This window comes from Simochromis diagramma, unplaced genomic scaffold, assembly GCF_900408965.1.
Source record: "Simochromis diagramma unplaced genomic scaffold, fSimDia1.1 OVJJ01000449.1, whole genome shotgun sequence".
Classification (NCBI taxonomy): Eukaryota; Metazoa; Chordata; class Actinopteri; order Cichliformes; family Cichlidae; genus Simochromis; species Simochromis diagramma.
In genome coordinates this window covers 2740533-2755926 of record NW_024387274.1, presented here as the reverse complement: position 1 = coordinate 2755926, position 15394 = coordinate 2740533, and the positions used below count along the sequence as shown (strand labels likewise).

At 43.8% G+C, this 15394-nt stretch overlaps 2 protein-coding genes across 2 annotated transcripts; one reads left to right on the top strand and one right to left on the bottom strand.

Annotated features, from left to right (window-relative positions):
• Nucleotides 1-38: 38 nt before the first annotated feature.
• nkiras1 (NFKB inhibitor interacting Ras-like 1) lies at nt 39-4438 on the bottom strand. Its single transcript, XM_040002588.1, has 4 exons — nt 4311-4438; nt 3999-4099; nt 3526-3767; nt 39-1967 (listed from the first exon to the last, which is right to left on the bottom strand). The coding sequence occupies exons 2-4, from the start codon at nt 4090-4092 to the stop codon at nt 1725-1727; spliced, it is 579 nt and encodes a 192-aa protein (XP_039858522.1). The 5' UTR covers nt 4093-4099; nt 4311-4438; the 3' UTR covers nt 39-1724.
• A 1198-nt stretch (nt 4439-5636) lies between these two features.
• Nucleotides 5637-7532, top strand: rpl15 (ribosomal protein L15). Its single transcript, XM_040002587.1, has 3 exons — nt 5637-5854; nt 5945-6081; nt 7169-7532. The coding sequence occupies exons 1-3, from the start codon at nt 5683-5685 to the stop codon at nt 7472-7474; spliced, it is 615 nt and encodes a 204-aa protein (XP_039858521.1). The 5' UTR covers nt 5637-5682; the 3' UTR covers nt 7475-7532.
• Nucleotides 7533-15394: the final 7862 nt, after the last annotated feature.

Here is a 15394-nt window from a genome sequence, read left to right as displayed (position 1 = left end):
CCCACTTGTTTCCCATCATTTCAGGAGCTGATAACATGAAGGGGCTACATTTTATTCAGTGCATCCTGAGACTGTTACAGAGCAGAGTACATTAGCTAAGATATTTCACCTCTGTTCTACTAGCAGCACATTAAATGTTATTACTGTTAAAACACTTTCAGGACACGTCAGATCATCTTTCATCACCATTTTCACAAGTAAAGGAATGAGGCTCAATAAAGTGACAAAAATAAATTAGTTAAAAATATTTCCTCTCAACGTCTACAGTTAGAAAGGCAAACACATCCCTGTCGGATTAAACCGACTGCACTCCTGCGTGTACAGGAAACCTCATGAAACATCACGAGTAAAGGCAGTACCATGACTATTATTGCTACCAGGCCATACTTGACCGCCGCAGTCGTATCAGAGGACAGGAAGGACGCGGCGTTCACACTGAATGGGAAACGACAGGTTTGTACTGGCCTCCTGTTTTTGAAGGGAGAGCTCATATTAGTAATCTAATAACAACACGTCTGCTTAATGTGTAACGCTGGGGGTCAAACCCTCCCAAATCTTTGGTTCTCCATTGTTAAGATGGTTTGAACCTCCCCGTGTGATCACCTGCGCGCACGCAGCTTTTCAACGCCTGCTTCTCTACGCCTGCTTCTCTACCAGGTTTGGGCCCTGACACCTCTCTAATATTTGGTTCAGTTAAAGTCACTGTCCACGTCAACAGGTACAGACGATAAAGGATCGATCCATCCAACAGAACATTTCATCATCGCAGGAGCAGTTTGAAGCGACACAGCAGAGACGTTTCTGACATTTTAGCTCCAGGTGTGTCGTGCACAGGTCGGAAGCCCCTCATTTCCAGACTCCTGAGCGATCATTCGTGGCTTCCTGAAGTTCTTTCAAAGTTTTCTTCAGAGCTGCTGTTTAACACTGATCTGTGAATCATTCAAGCATACACAGGTGCCTAACTCAAAGGACGAACAAGTGTGAGCACAGGTTTTAATCATAAACAGCATGAATGACGGTCGTGGCCGCAAACCTGCGATCTTTTCATGACCTCATTCTGAAGAGCCGTCTGTGACCATAAACACCTGGATTACTTAATTTCACTTCATAGTGGACACATAACCTGTTTAAAGATCTGATTATTCTAGCTCATTAGCTAACTACTTGCCAATCATGTTAGCCAATGAGGTGTGGTGTTACAGTGAGCTCCACCTCTCGCTGTCACCACCTTAGTTTCAAAATCCTGACAGCAAAGACATCTACGGCTTCATCATGAGACTTGATGAAGTGGTGATGTCACAGAGGCGGCATCCATCTGTAGTTCCATCAACAGCAGGCACAATCCAAAACTTGGCAGACGTATGGTCATGATAAGCACGACAAACTGCAGTCAGAAGAAACGACTATTTAAATAAAAATACATAAAATTCTTCTGAGCTTCTGCGCAGGTACAGAGATGAGTGACCGCAGCAGCGCTGGAAGGATGTATAACCTACTGAATATTTCCAGCGTGTCGTTACCCTTAAAAAGTTAAAAAAGAAAAACTGTACATTCCTGTATCAGAGGAGTTCCTGTGTGACCACATCCTTCTTCCAGGGCTGTACTCGAAGCAGGCCATCAATTATGTCATCAAGCAAAAATCCCAAACGGTTAAACGAGTCCCACTGCTAAACCGAAATCCCATCCACAGCGTGCTGCTGGGAGTGAACGCAGGAAGGAGTGTGTCAGATGTCATTGGATGGGGACCCCTTGCTTTTACGTCCAGGCAGAGGGAAGGCCGACTTGCTCTGAGGCTGCGTGAGGCGGCTGGTGAGCTGGGTGAACGGTTCGATGAGCGAGGTGCGTTCAGTGACGCTCACCTCCCACAGCTTCACCTTCTCGCCTCGTGCCCACTGCTGTGCTGCCTCGTGCTCTACCTGACGACGCTCCCGCAGGTCTGTTTTGTTCCCCAGCACTATGACCATCACCTGCACCCAAAACAAAGCCACGTCACTTTTAAGTGATCTACATTTACACAGGAGAAAACACGAATACATGCAAGTGTGGAATTTTAGAGTCCAACGTCTCTGTGAAGTTTTTGTTTTTCCCAAATATCCGCCTGTCCGAGAATATTCTACACATTCAAGGGTTTTTTTTAATCCAACATTATAGAAATATACTGAGGCTATCAAACTATGAAACATGTTTTTATCTCTATATATCAATACTGTGTCTACTCGCAGTCAGGAGGCTTCATGTTCGCTTCTTACTGCGTTTCAAACAGTCGATATAAAAGCTCACACCCGTGGTGTTCCCCCCCAGCTGCAACTGTGGACGCTCACTGGAGCTTTTCCCACACATGTCAAATTGTTTCTGGGCGAGATACCCAAATTGCACCCGATGCATCCATCAGTGTATGAGTCTGTGCTTAAAATGCATTTGTTTTAATGCTGCATCGACCTCACACAGCGCAGGTGTTTCGAAACATCCTTGTCACATGACCACGGCTAACTAAGGTTTTGGTGTATTCCACCCCAGTTTGAACATCTGGCTGACCGACTGCTTTTAGGTTTGGTTGACAGTGTGCAGAACAAACCTGATGACACTGCAAAGTCACAGAAAGCTTAACAGTCAGCAGTAGCAGCGAAAACACCCACAGTGGAACTGCTCATGGCACTGTGGAGGTAAATAGACGCCTCACTGAGGCCTTTGTTTCAACAACACGTGATCCACTAATTTAGTGATCAGAGATCAGGCTGTCAGAATGTGATGACCGGCGAGGATGACTACAGCGAAGCTGAAACATAAGTCAGTTTAAAACTCAAATGCTATTGCTGATGCTATCAGAGTTCAGGTTTGCAGCTTCCTCTGTGTCTAAACAAAATTCGGTCAGAGCAGATAATAAACTGTGAACTATGGAGAATAAAATGCCGTAATGTTAAATGTGTCAAAAAGGCTATCAGGCCCTGAACTCTGTCAAACTGGTGGAGCTGCCCTCTCCACCCGTGATATTGTAGCAACATAAAGTAGCTTCCCTAAGTGTTACACGTCGACTCCTTTCTCCACCTTTATCTTCCTGTTTAGGTCTGCTCTGTCTGTGGTTTGTTATTTGTGTACGCTGAGGTTCTCTTGGTGCTGCTGGTCATGTTTTTTGGAACAGTGACCTTATTATATGCATATCTTTAAAATGATACAAGTATTCACTTTTAAGAGCAAACATGTTTTATACTGATAAATATACAGATTTGTCTATATAAAACCATTCAGATGATTTCTAGCAAGTTTTAAAGACACGTCCAAACATGTGTTATCTCTTTCTATTCTCCATAAGGTCCAGTTTACACTGTTTAGTACTACACTCACTGTAAAGCTGTACAGCTAAGAGGCAGAAACTAGAGCTGTTAAGAAATACTCTAAATGTAATTATATTATTTAATCAGGCAAAAACTAGACATCTGCTCACAGAAAAAGAACTTGTGAAGTTCTGGGATGATATGCCAGCAATCTGTGCAACGTTTGCCCGAGCAGACTTCAACCCAGCCTCACCTCTTTTTTATCTCTGGACTTATCTATTTCTTTCTTCAGAACGTCCACCCTCTTGAAAGACTCCAAGCTGTCAACACTGTAAACAAGCACAAAACCATCTGCCACTGAGTAGTAGTGCTTAGGGAGGTCTTGTCCATCATTCAGTCCCTTGGTGTCATAGAGCCTGAGCTGTTCCTTGACACCTCGGTCGGTTTCCACAGAGGCCACATACACGTCCTCCTGTGTCTCGTTAGACTCTGACCCTGAAAGGTACAGACGAAAAATAAAAAGAGTTACTGAAACAGCAAATGAGGATCTTGGCAATGAAGCATTGGAATGCTCTCATACAGCATGATGTATCAACACCATGTAATATGAATATACCAAACAATTCATGTCCTGGAAGAATGTACGTATGTTATGCCAAATAAAGAGTGTTCAAAGCTTCGTCACTGAAACAAGTAACATCACGCCCCTGTACGTCCAGTCCTCACCTACACTGTGGTTTCCGTACAGCAGCTGTTCCAGAATAGCAGTTTTTCCCACAGCCGCCTGGCCGCACACCACAACTTTACAGCCTTTTCCCATGTCGAGTCTGTGACATCAAGACAGAAGGTCACAGTTTGTACAGAAACGCGTTAGAACCACAGTAACATCAAAACGACCGACAGCCCCTCAAAACATCAACAGACATGTTCACCCTTAGCTTGTACCTAGCTGGCTAAAGCTAGCTATTGTTTAGCCAGCTAGCCGAAATACGAACACATATTTTTAAATTCTTTGTATGTTTGAGAAAAGTCTCTAACTTTAGTGAGGAAGATACGAGGCTTCCGTCAGGTCTGCAAGCGTAGAACCACGACCGGAGGATCCATTCTGCTGTGAGATTAGAGAGCGACAGGTTCTGTCAGAGCGCATGCGCAGTTCACCATACGTCAGAGCCCTCGAAGATCACCAACTTTGCTCGCGTGTACGTTATTTATTTATTTATTTATTTATTCATTTTATCTGTAGAAAATATGAAAGCTGATTAAAGACAAGTTAAAATTACATTTTAAAAAAAAGTTTAACGCATGTTATTAATGTTGACTTTGTAATTGACTCCTAATTAATATGCAGTTCGACGCAGTAAATTATGGCTCCGAATTTGTCTTTATGTTTACAAATATTTTTGCTTTATAGTTGTAGGAATGAAATCACTGGAAACTGGACAATGAGCGCGTGTTTGATTCTGAAAATTACCACATAAGTGACAAACGCGAAAAGTCGAAGAGAAAAGAAGACCACATTTCCCAGGAGCACTGCGAAAAGCGGAAGTACGCCACTGCCGTTTTCCTTAAGGCATGCTGGGTACTTGCCCTCTCTCTTTCCGGCTAGTACGCCATCATGTAAGCGAGTTTTTCTGTGCTTGTGACCAAATAGTAATCCGTTAAAATCATCATGTATACCCGTTCATCTGTATCTGTGACTCGGGCTGTAGCTTAGTGCTTTGTTATCAATCTGTACTCTGTGACTATTTCGTGGAAAAAGGTTAAAGGCTTTGATTAGAATCCTGTGCTTTAGTGGCGTTCAGATGCTCTCTGTCTGGTAGCCAGGGACCGCTAACGTGTCGTTTCCACTGTGATTTATTTATATAAATGTAGAGTTCTAGCGTTTGGATCACTGTCCCACGTACGCGTGCATTTCTGTGGAGTTATTTCTGTGGGTATTTATGCGACAAAGAGCCGGCCAACTGCGGTGTGCTGCTGTCGGCTATGCTAGCCTTGTATACAGTTTATGCTAAGCGTGGAGTGGCTACATCTGCTGTGTCGCTATTTCATTCTCTTCATGTGTCTGAATGTTTTTGGGGAAACCTGAAGCATGGACGTGTTTGCGTAGCCTTCATATTCTGAAGGTATCCAGTCCAGGTCACGTCCAGCCATGTGCCGTTTGAAATGTAGTAATACATGAATTTCTATTTAAAATGTGCCGGACTAATCTTGTAACTTGCCAACAGTTCAGTGATTTAAAGACTTGTTAGACCGTACCTGTTGGGCTCTTCAGTGTAGCTGCCGTAAACAGTGTTGCTCTGCTGAACTGTTGGTTGCACTGTGAAGGGAAGTAGCGCCTAATGAGCTTTTAATTAACAAGCTGACAAAAATGACTTGACCAAAGTTTCTTTTTTTTCTCAGATAAGTCAACATGGGGGCATATAAGTATATGCAGGAGCTATGGCGTAAGAAGCAGTCCGACGTGATGCGCTTCTTGCTCCGCGTCCGCTGCTGGCAGTACCGTCAGCTGTCCAACCTCCACCGTGCTCCCAGACCCACCAGGCCTGACAAGGCTCGCAGGCTGGGCTACAAGGCCAAGCAAGGTGAGTGCTGTGCCTGTGGTTGTTCGCCTCCACGTCTGTCATCATCTGTACCCGTTCGGGTAATTGCATATTTTTGTTCGATCGAAACAGGCTACGTGATCTACCGTATTCGTGTGCGCCGTGGAGGTCGTAAACGCCCCGTGCCCAAAGGTGCTACCTATGGCAAACCAGTGCATCATGGTGTCAACCAAATCAAGTTCGCCCGCAGCCTGCAGTCCATCGCTGAGGTACGTTCATACCTGCTGATCCAACCTTGGTTTCATGAAGCTACACCAAGCGTCAGATAGTTCAGTACTGAATGTGACATTGAGCATCATTAAGCCTGTTACCCATTTTATTACATTAATGTGAATATTATGTTAGTAATATGAAAGGATGCCTTACTTTACTGCCCACAGTAGCTTAGTCTGATGGTGGATTAACAATGTTAAAGGTGTAGTTGCCACTCACACCCCAGCAAATAGTTTTCATCAGTGGTCGTATCTTGTGTTGAAACCTACAGAATGATGTGATCTGTGAAATGAAAAGTGTTTGGATTCCTGTTTGTTTGTTATAAAATATTCTTGGCCAATATCCTGCACCCCTCAGCAGTCCTGTATAAATGTGGCGTGCAATGTTAGACGCTGCATTACTTTAGTATGTGCTCTCTGTCTTGATGTAAATGTGTGTACAATTTTCCTTATTGCAAAATTGTCCGCTTACAGATTGGACAGGTTCTCTGCAGAGTGTTAATGGAACACTAACTGCACTGGTCATCTTCATGCAGCTGGTGGGATGAGTGGGCACAGTGGAATTGACTTGACAAACATGGGCTTATCCACAATCTTTAATCACCACTTTAAAAAACGTGCATCTGTTTTTGGAAGAAGCAAGAATACTGCACGCTCTCTTGTGCAGCAGCTTTCATAACGTTATCACGTTTACCTGTGATGCTACAGCTAGCTCTCTGACTGAAACTAACATCACAGGATGTTGGTGTGGAATTTTCTGAAGGGGAAACATCCAGTGAACATGTCTGGCTGTGAAATGGGAAGTTGCAGTGGTTGGAAGTTATTTTCCCAAATGAAGCTTTGGCGTTGGTGAGGTTTGAGGCCTGCACTCGTGCAGACGTCTTTCTCAGTGGTGAAGGCTGCTTGCTTTTGTTTTCCTGACGTGAGCACACAAAGGTTAGCGGTGTGATGAGTGGCTCGGGCAGGTCTGACATTGTCTGTGGGTTTGAATATTGGATTCAAAGCTTGTTGCCAACAGGAGCTAGCAGATATTGAATGCTTTAGATTGTGATTACCCTGCTAAGACTAAACATTTATTTTGTAGGAGCGTGCTGGCCGTCACTGCGGTGCCCTGCGAGTGCTCAACTCTTACTGGGTGGGCGAGGACTCCACCTACAAGTTTTTCGAGGTGATCCTGGTCGATACCTTCCACAAGGCCATCAGACGCAACCCAGACACCCAGTGGCTCACAAGAGCGGTGCACAAGCACAGAGAGATGCGTGGCCTGACATCGGCGGGTAAGAAGAGCCGCGGCCTGGGTAAGGGCCACAAGTTCCACCTGACCATTGGAGGCTCCCGCCATGCAGCCTGGAAGAGGCGCAACACCCTGCAGCTGCACCGCTACCGTTAGAGCGTGCCAGGCATGCCTGTACATTTACAAAAATAAACAGCTCTTTTTATGGGGGTGATCTGTGTCGTTTCATTGTGTTTGTAGAACGTGAGCACGCTCTTTACTGATGCTCTTTCAAAGGGTCCTCCTCGTGCCAGACCTGTGCAAGTGAAGACATTTACACTTTACTGGATTAGGAACAAGGTTATTTTAAAATAACTGGGAGCTTTCTGTACCTGTGGCACTTTGGAGAAAAAAAATCATTCAGATGAGCTGCAACTCAACTTCTTTGAAAATGTAAGTTAAAAACTAAAGAGATTATAATTTTAAAAAAACATGACACGATATGACACAACAACGCAACAGAAACAACACAACACAGTATATTAACTTGGTAATAAAAAAAGAAGAATAAGTGTGTGTGTATTGCACACTGTTATTATTGCACATTAATTATTATCGCAGGCTTTTAGAAGCACTGTAGTTTCCTTGTACTTAGTGCTGTAATCTAAGTGGTTCTTAGTTGGTACTAAGAAGCCCAAACAGCCATCACACGCTGGGAGGAGGCGAGCTCCTTCTGTGCTTGAGCGTTGTTTACACCAAACTCTGAACCTGTCATCCCACGAAACATTTAGCAAATCTGTTGCTTCAGTTTCTCATAAGTATGTGAGGAGTGGTACCTGGCACATGCTTTGCTCCATAGAACAGCAGATTTTGAAATACTCAGTCTGGCAACGAGAGATGCTTCAATCAGCGTCTTCCCCCATATTGATTTCATGCTCCATATTTCCCCACCCAAGGTTCATTAAGTTCTGTAGTAGGTGGGTGTATTGTCACATTACCTGGGGTTGAAGACATTGGGTCAGTTTTGCTCATGTTGAATAAAATACAATAAATAAAAAGTATGTTTACATTAACCAGTACAAAGGATCAGATGTTAGAATAACCGTGATGCTAATAGAACAGGCCTCACTGAGAGCCTGCACAGTCTGACCTGTGTGGTGCAGAAAGGGTGACAGTGACACACTGGATGACTTAGAAAACAAATAAATGGTGACTGATCCAAACAGAGTTTTAAGAAGTAAAAGTATTCCTGTGTATGTGACGGGATTCATGCTCATGTGAAGATGTGCTGAGGACAAACTGAAGTGAAGTGAGCAGGTGGGCCGTAGAAGTTCGTTCACAGTTCCAGGTTCCAGCAGGGACACTAGGAGGAGGACTGAAGTCCAACCTGTGAATTCATTCTGTGCTTTTCATCTGCTCATTTGTGCCGTGGTAGACGGTTGGTTCAGAACGATTTGGATTCCCACCACACTTCCTCTGGATGCCCGGCTGCTTTCCTGTCAGGTGACTATCATCAACTGAGAACACGGGAAGAGGTGCAGCTTTAGGCTAAGCATAAGAACAACATCAGCACCAGCTCAGTATAGTTCAAGTGGTTTGATTATTTTTTGTGTGATTTTAAAGTCTAAATTGTGAAATAACCAGTGCAACAGGACTCGACCTGCAGGGTTAGCAGGGAACACACCTGGATGATTTTGACCCACATCAGCTCTATCTGAGCTCTGTACACCTGCTGGGTAAGAGCCATAGGATTTGTTTAATCCAGAGGGTGGGGAACTCGAGGGCCGGTGTCCCGCAGGTTTAGATCTCACCCTGGGTGATGAGTTCATTACCAGGCCTCTGGCGAACTGCAAGACATGTTGAGGAAGTCATTTAGCCGTTTAAATCAGCTGACACGTCTAAAACCTGCAGGACACCAGCCCTCGAGGCCTGGGGTTGGACACCCCTGGATTAATCAGAGAGCCAAAACTGAGTGAATGTAAAACTGTCTATTTATATGAAACTATGATTAAAAACTGTGACACTGATGCTCAAAGTTGGTCAAAGAAAAAAAGAAATGTATATAGAAACAGGAAGCAAATGATTATTTGTTGCAGTTATATTTTTAGTCATTCTGTGCTCATGAAGTTTGAGGCGTCAAACATCCTGACTCTGAGGTTTGATTCATTGATCATGAAACGACCCAACAGGAAAAGAAATCCAGAATCAGATTTAAGATCTTTCTTTAACGAGAGCTTGACTGATCGTAAAGACTTCACAGTATCATATTGTGCTTCTGGAGCACTTTGCTGTCAGACTGCAGGCCTACCTGTAGTTGCTAGAGTTTGGACCCCTCACCATCAGTGTTGGGCAAGTAATTAGTTACTAATTACATCTCCAAAAAGTAATCCTGTTACATTACTGATTAAGTAATTAGTTACTTAGTTGTTTTTCAAAAACATGAGTTACAACCTGAATATGTAATAAAGCAACAGTGTTACCTTTCAGCCGTGTTCGACTGTTTCTGCATAATCCATCATATGAAACTGAATCCAATGAAAAAGTCTTTTTTAAACTTGTTTTATTAGTTTTCATCTTTTTAACTTTATGCATCATCATCATATTTACTTAAAAAACAATTTGAAACAACCACAGCTGACACAAAGTGCTGTACATTGGAACTGTAAAATAAAATTACATGAGATATAAATAAAACACAAATAAAAGAAGAGTGAAATCATTAATTAAATAACTACTTCAATTAAAAGAGAAACTAAGTCTCACTGAGGTTAGAAGCCAAGGAATAAAAGTGGGTTTTAAGACGTGATTTAAAAGTGGACAGTGAAAGGGCCTCTCTAACATGTATGGGCAAATTATTCCATAATTTTGGAGCCACGATAGAGAAGGCCCCGCCCCCTCTGAGCTTCCTCCAGGAGCAGCTGGTCAGCTGACCTGAGAGACCGACAGGGTATGTGGGGATGAAGAAGCTCAGAGAGGTAAGGCGGGGCAAGACTGTGCAGGCATTTAAAAACAAACATAAGAATTTTAAAATGAACTCTAAAAGACACAGGCAGCCAGTGCAGAGAGGCTAGCACAGGGGTTATATGCTCTCTTTTACAAGTTCCTGCTAGGAGTCGTGCAGCCGCATTTTGAACCAGCTGCAGACGTGAGAGCAATGACTGACTGACCCCCACATAAAGTGAGTTACAGTCGTCCAGGCGGGAAGAAATAAAAGCATGGATCACTGTTTCAAGGTGCTGCCTCGAAAGAAAAGATTTTACTCTTGCCAGTCGCCTTAAATGATAAAAACTGGACTTCACCACTGCTCTGATTTGGTTGTCCAATTTAAAATCACTGTCCAACTTAAAACCAAGGTCAGTAACAACAGATTTAAAATAGACTTCCAGGGATCCTAAAACAACAGAGGACAACTCAGAGGGACCACTGGGTCCAAACACCAACACTTCTGTTTTCTTTTCATTAAAATTTAAAAAGTTTAGAGCCAACCAAGCTTTAATGTCATCTAGACATGTCAAGAGAGGTTTTATGGAGATGCCATCCTTGTGTTTTAGTGGCAAATAAATTTGGCAGTCATCGGCATAACAATGAAATGAGATCCCATGCCTTCTAAGGATGGAACCCAGAGGCAATAGATACAGTGAAAAGAGCAGAGGCCCTAAAATTGAGCCCTGTGGGACGCCACATGACAGAGGAGCAGAAGACGATTCGTAACCGAGAAGGCTGACAGAGAAAGTTCTATCTGACAAATAAGACCTAAACCAATTAAGTGCAGTGCCACCAATACCCACTACATCATGTAATCGAGAAATTAGAATATTGTGGTCTACGGTGTCAAAGGCAGCAGTTCGGTCGAGCAAGACCAGAACAGCATGGTTACCAGAATCACATGCCAGAAGGAGGTCATTAAAAACCCTCAATAATGCAGATTCTGTGCTGTGAAGGGTTTTAAAACCTGACTGAAAAACCTCAAAGATGCCATTTTCATCTAGAAAATCTTTCAGTTGACTAAAAACAATTTTCTCTAAAACCTTGGAGAGTAAAGGCAGCTTGGAAATAGGCCTATAGTTCGCTGAAACTGTGTGATCAAGGCCAGGTTTCTTAAGCAGTGGCTGCACTACTGCATGTTTGAAATTTGCAGGAACCATACCAGAAGACAGACTGCTGTTAATAATGTCAAGGACATACTGTTGTATACTAGGAAACATTTCTTTAAAGAATTGTGGAGGGACAGGATCCCGTGGAGAACCTGTGGGCTTAATATGGTGAACCACATCCTCTGAAGTGGAGAGCGTCACAAGCTCAAACTGAGTGAAAACAGCAGCGCAAGGGACAGAGACAGAGGGTCAGAGTCAGGAGCTGTGATAAGAGCCCTGGTGGTGACGACCTTTTCAATAAAAAAAGTTCAGAAAATCATTGCAAATCTCAGGAGAAACTTCCAAACAGACATTCAAAGGAGTATTAAGAACAGTGTCAATGGTCCTAAATAACACACGTGGGTTATGACAGTTGGAAGAAATAATATTTGCAAAATATTCCCTTTTTGCCTCTTTAACAGTGTTCTGGTAGCGATGCCAGCAGTCTTTTAGAATTTGAAATGATACATGCAGTTTATCCTTTTTCCGCTTCCGTTCTGCTCGACGACATTCCCTCTTATCAGCACGACTGCTCTCATTAAACCAAGGCTCAGGTTTAGCCTTAGGCTGCCTGGTTTTTAAAGGAGCCACAGAGTCCATGATTTTTTGACAGCAAGAATAAAACCAGGAATTTAGCTCTTCTGTATCAGAGGAAACAAAGTCAGAAGGGCCGCCGAGCTGATTAAAAGCAGCAGAAAACTGCGCAGCAGTGGCGGGGTTAATAACCCGACAGCACCGAGTAGCAGCGCCAGATCTAACTGCGGTATTATGTCAAACCAACGTTGAATAACACAGGCATATGATCTGAGAGTGCACAGTCACAAATCTCCAAGTCAGTGACAGGCAGACCATATGACAGAACTAGGTCCAGTGTGTGTCCGTGCTCATGTGTAGGGCCACGTACGGACTGTACCAGGCTAAAAGAGTCAATAAGGCTTAAAAAGTCCTTTACCAGTGGCTTATCAGGACAACATACATGTATATTAAAATCTCCAACAATAAGAACACTATCATAGTTGGGCATAATCCCAGCTAAAAAAATCAGAAAAGTCGTTTATGAAGTTCTTATTGTATTTCGGGGGGCGAAAGATGACAGCGCAGAAAACCGGGTTTGTACGACTCGCCTCAAACGAGGTGAGTTCAAAGCTGGAGAACGAAGGCTGTAGAAAACACTGCTTACATTTAAAATCCTTTTTGTAAACAGTCACTGTGCCTCCACCTCTGCCTGACGTCCGTGGCGAGTTAAAACAGCAACAATCCACAGGTAAAAGTTCAGATAGACTGGACTCACCAACACTCAGCCACGTCTCAGTCACACACAGAAAATCCAGATCACGGGAACTGAAGAAGTCCCGAAGAATAAAAGTTTTGTTTAAAAGTGATCTGACGTTCACCAGGCCAATCCTAGCGGGAGCTGGAGTTGGCGCTCGGGGTTCAGGCATAGCTGGACTGGCCATCGGGCATACCGGGCATTTGCCCGGTATGCCCGATGGCGATTTTTTGTTTTTATGGGCCGATGGATTTTTTTTTCTTTCTTTTTTTTAGGAAGGGTATATATAATGAAAGGTATTGGATTGGCCAATTGGTCATGATCGACTCTGGGCTGGACCAATTACAGCCGAGGAGGCCGAATGCACCCGCCCCCTTGTTTAGCAATCACGTGATTTCCGCGCATTGCATGCCGGGAACTCGTGGCAAAACAATCCAAGTACCGCATCAAATGCAAGCATTTGCAGCACCGCAAAACGTTCATTCTCCGGTTCCAATACCTTCTTGTTTTTTCTTTGCCGCACAAAAAAGGAATGTACAAAACAAAAGGAGAACAATGCCGGTCCGTACAAAGACAGACTCGACGAAAAGACAAAGAAAAGATACGAGGAAAAAAATCAAAGGTGTGAAAGGGTCAGACCCTTACGAGCACACAGAGTGGACAAAAGACGTTAGCATGCTGCCCAACTTTCACCACGCTCAGATTTATAATTACACGGTTCTTGGAGTGAGTGCATACACTCGTGAAGTTTAGTAACTTCATGTCACTGCAACAAGCCCAGGTACAGTTTACCGACGGATGGGTACGTGTAGAACGAAAGACCATCGTACGAACAAAGGTAAGTTTACCAGTCTCACAAATCGTCGTCATAAATACACATTCGTTAACCGTTTATTAATAGGACCTTTGAGCTCAACGGTAATTAATTAGTAGTGGAAATAATTTCTGGTAGCATCACAGAAATGTAGCAGTGACAATAATATTGTATGCTGTAATCGCACTGGACAATTAGTGATACAAAACAACTGTTTTATCCTGTGAATAAAAGTATATGTTTTTGTCAGTGTACCATGGTAATAACAGAAGCGAAACGCAATATTGTGTCAGGACAATTTACTATTTATGCACAATAAATAAAGGAGCATAGCGCGACAATTTCTGTTCAGCGCCAGACTTGCTTGTAACCTATATCACCAATTATGTTAAGAAAAATGACGTATTAACGACTAAAAAACTCTGACCTTTGTGGGAATGCTTGGAGCAGACTAACCTGTGAGCTGGAGTGTTCTGGGACGTTATATTTGGTATATCCAGACCATCCGTCGGCTCTTACTTCGGAAACATGGCTTAAAACATTTCTCTTCAACGACGTAATCCGATTTAAAAAAAAACGATCGGCTTCCTGTGGCTGTCATGCGACCGGCTGTTGCAGTTAATAATACAACAGCTTCTTGCCATGTTTTGGGTTTCTTTTTATCGCTGTGTAACTGAGTTCAATTGAAAGCCTGCGTGCGCTAGTACCTCTTGCCACAAGTTCCCAGAATCCTTTGCGGTTTTACCCCTGAATGACGTCACATTTTCAATCTTTATCCTGGTGGGCCGGTCTCTAGTCAAAATGCCCGGACCGATTTTTTGTCCCAGTCCAGCCTTGGGTTCAGGAGGTCCAGAAACCCGCCGCAGCGATCTCAGGTTCCGATCATGTTGACAGCGGAGGTTTAGCCTGGGAGGGCATGGGCAGCGAGGCCGAGGAGCATCATCATCAAAGCCGACCACAGGCACCAAACAGGCATCAACAGGATCCAGAAAACGCCGAGACGCAAACAGCCTTGGCAAGAATCCATGCACTGGTCGGAAAACAGCAGAATAATTCTTTAGGTAAACCTTTAGCTTCACCAGGCGACCGCTTCATTTACCCCAGCGACGATGACGCTTTCGCTGGGAAGGTAGCGTGGGAACCCGGTACAGGTAACCCGGGGTTTCCGATGCAAATGGGGGCAGGGGTTGCTGCCCACCAGCTCCAAAGGACACAATATTTTGGACCACAGGTTTGAGGTCCAATAGTGTCTGGCGATCATACCTCAGCAGAGACTTTGTTTCATGGATGACACAAATTAGAAATAACATAAACAGGAACAAACTTGGCAGTGACAGACGAGCAGCCACACACACCGGCGCCATCTTGCCATTAACAGACATTAACATGGAAACCTATCGTCTGCATGTTCCAGCAGATCAAATCATGTTTTGTGTTTCCACTCTTTCAAATAGATGCGAGTAAAACACAGCAGAAAATAAATAGAATCAAAGACTCAGCAGCTCTTAAATCTATTGCCACCTGTTTATCAGGAGTGGGGCGGGTGGAGGTTTGCCCACAGCGGTCATGTCAGTGGGGGGGTCCGGGGGTTTCTCTGTGAATGTCACGTTGCCGTGGCGGCGCGCTCGCTCAGGTTTGAAGTTTCATTTTTTCGCTGCAGAAAGAAGTTTCCTTCCCACACAGAGTGAACAGCAGACGCTGATGTTTGTGTCACTTTTAACAGATTCAAACTCACAGTAATCTGATTACTTCCACAATGCTGCACGGTCGTACTCTCTCCATCACTCCATGTTATCCACGTCTGTTGCTGCCACGGACGTCACACGCTCGTACGTCATTGTCACGAGACACTCTCACAAACAAAATCACAGTTTAGTAAC

Excerpts from the sequence above, each read along its gene's own strand:
- nkiras1 (XM_040002588.1), bottom strand. The coding sequence starts at position 4,092 with ATGGGAAAAGGCTGTAAAGTTGTGGTGTGCGGCCAGGCGGCTGTGGGA. Across the intron at positions 3,768-3,998 it reads GTACGGAAACCACAGTGTAG|GGTCAGAGTCTAACGAGACA; the intron begins GTGAGGACTGGA and ends TGTACCTTTCAG. Across the intron at positions 1,968-3,525 it reads AGTCCAGAGATAAAAAAGAG|GTGATGGTCATAGTGCTGGG; the intron begins GTGAGGCTGGGT and ends TTTTGGGTGCAG.
- rpl15 (XM_040002587.1), top strand. The coding sequence starts at position 5,683 with ATGGGGGCATATAAGTATATGCAGGAGCTATGGCGTAAGAAGCAGTCC. Across the intron at positions 5,855-5,944 it reads GGGCTACAAGGCCAAGCAAG|GCTACGTGATCTACCGTATT; the intron begins GTGAGTGCTGTG and ends CGATCGAAACAG. Across the intron at positions 6,082-7,168 it reads GCCTGCAGTCCATCGCTGAG|GAGCGTGCTGGCCGTCACTG; the intron begins GTACGTTCATAC and ends TTTATTTTGTAG.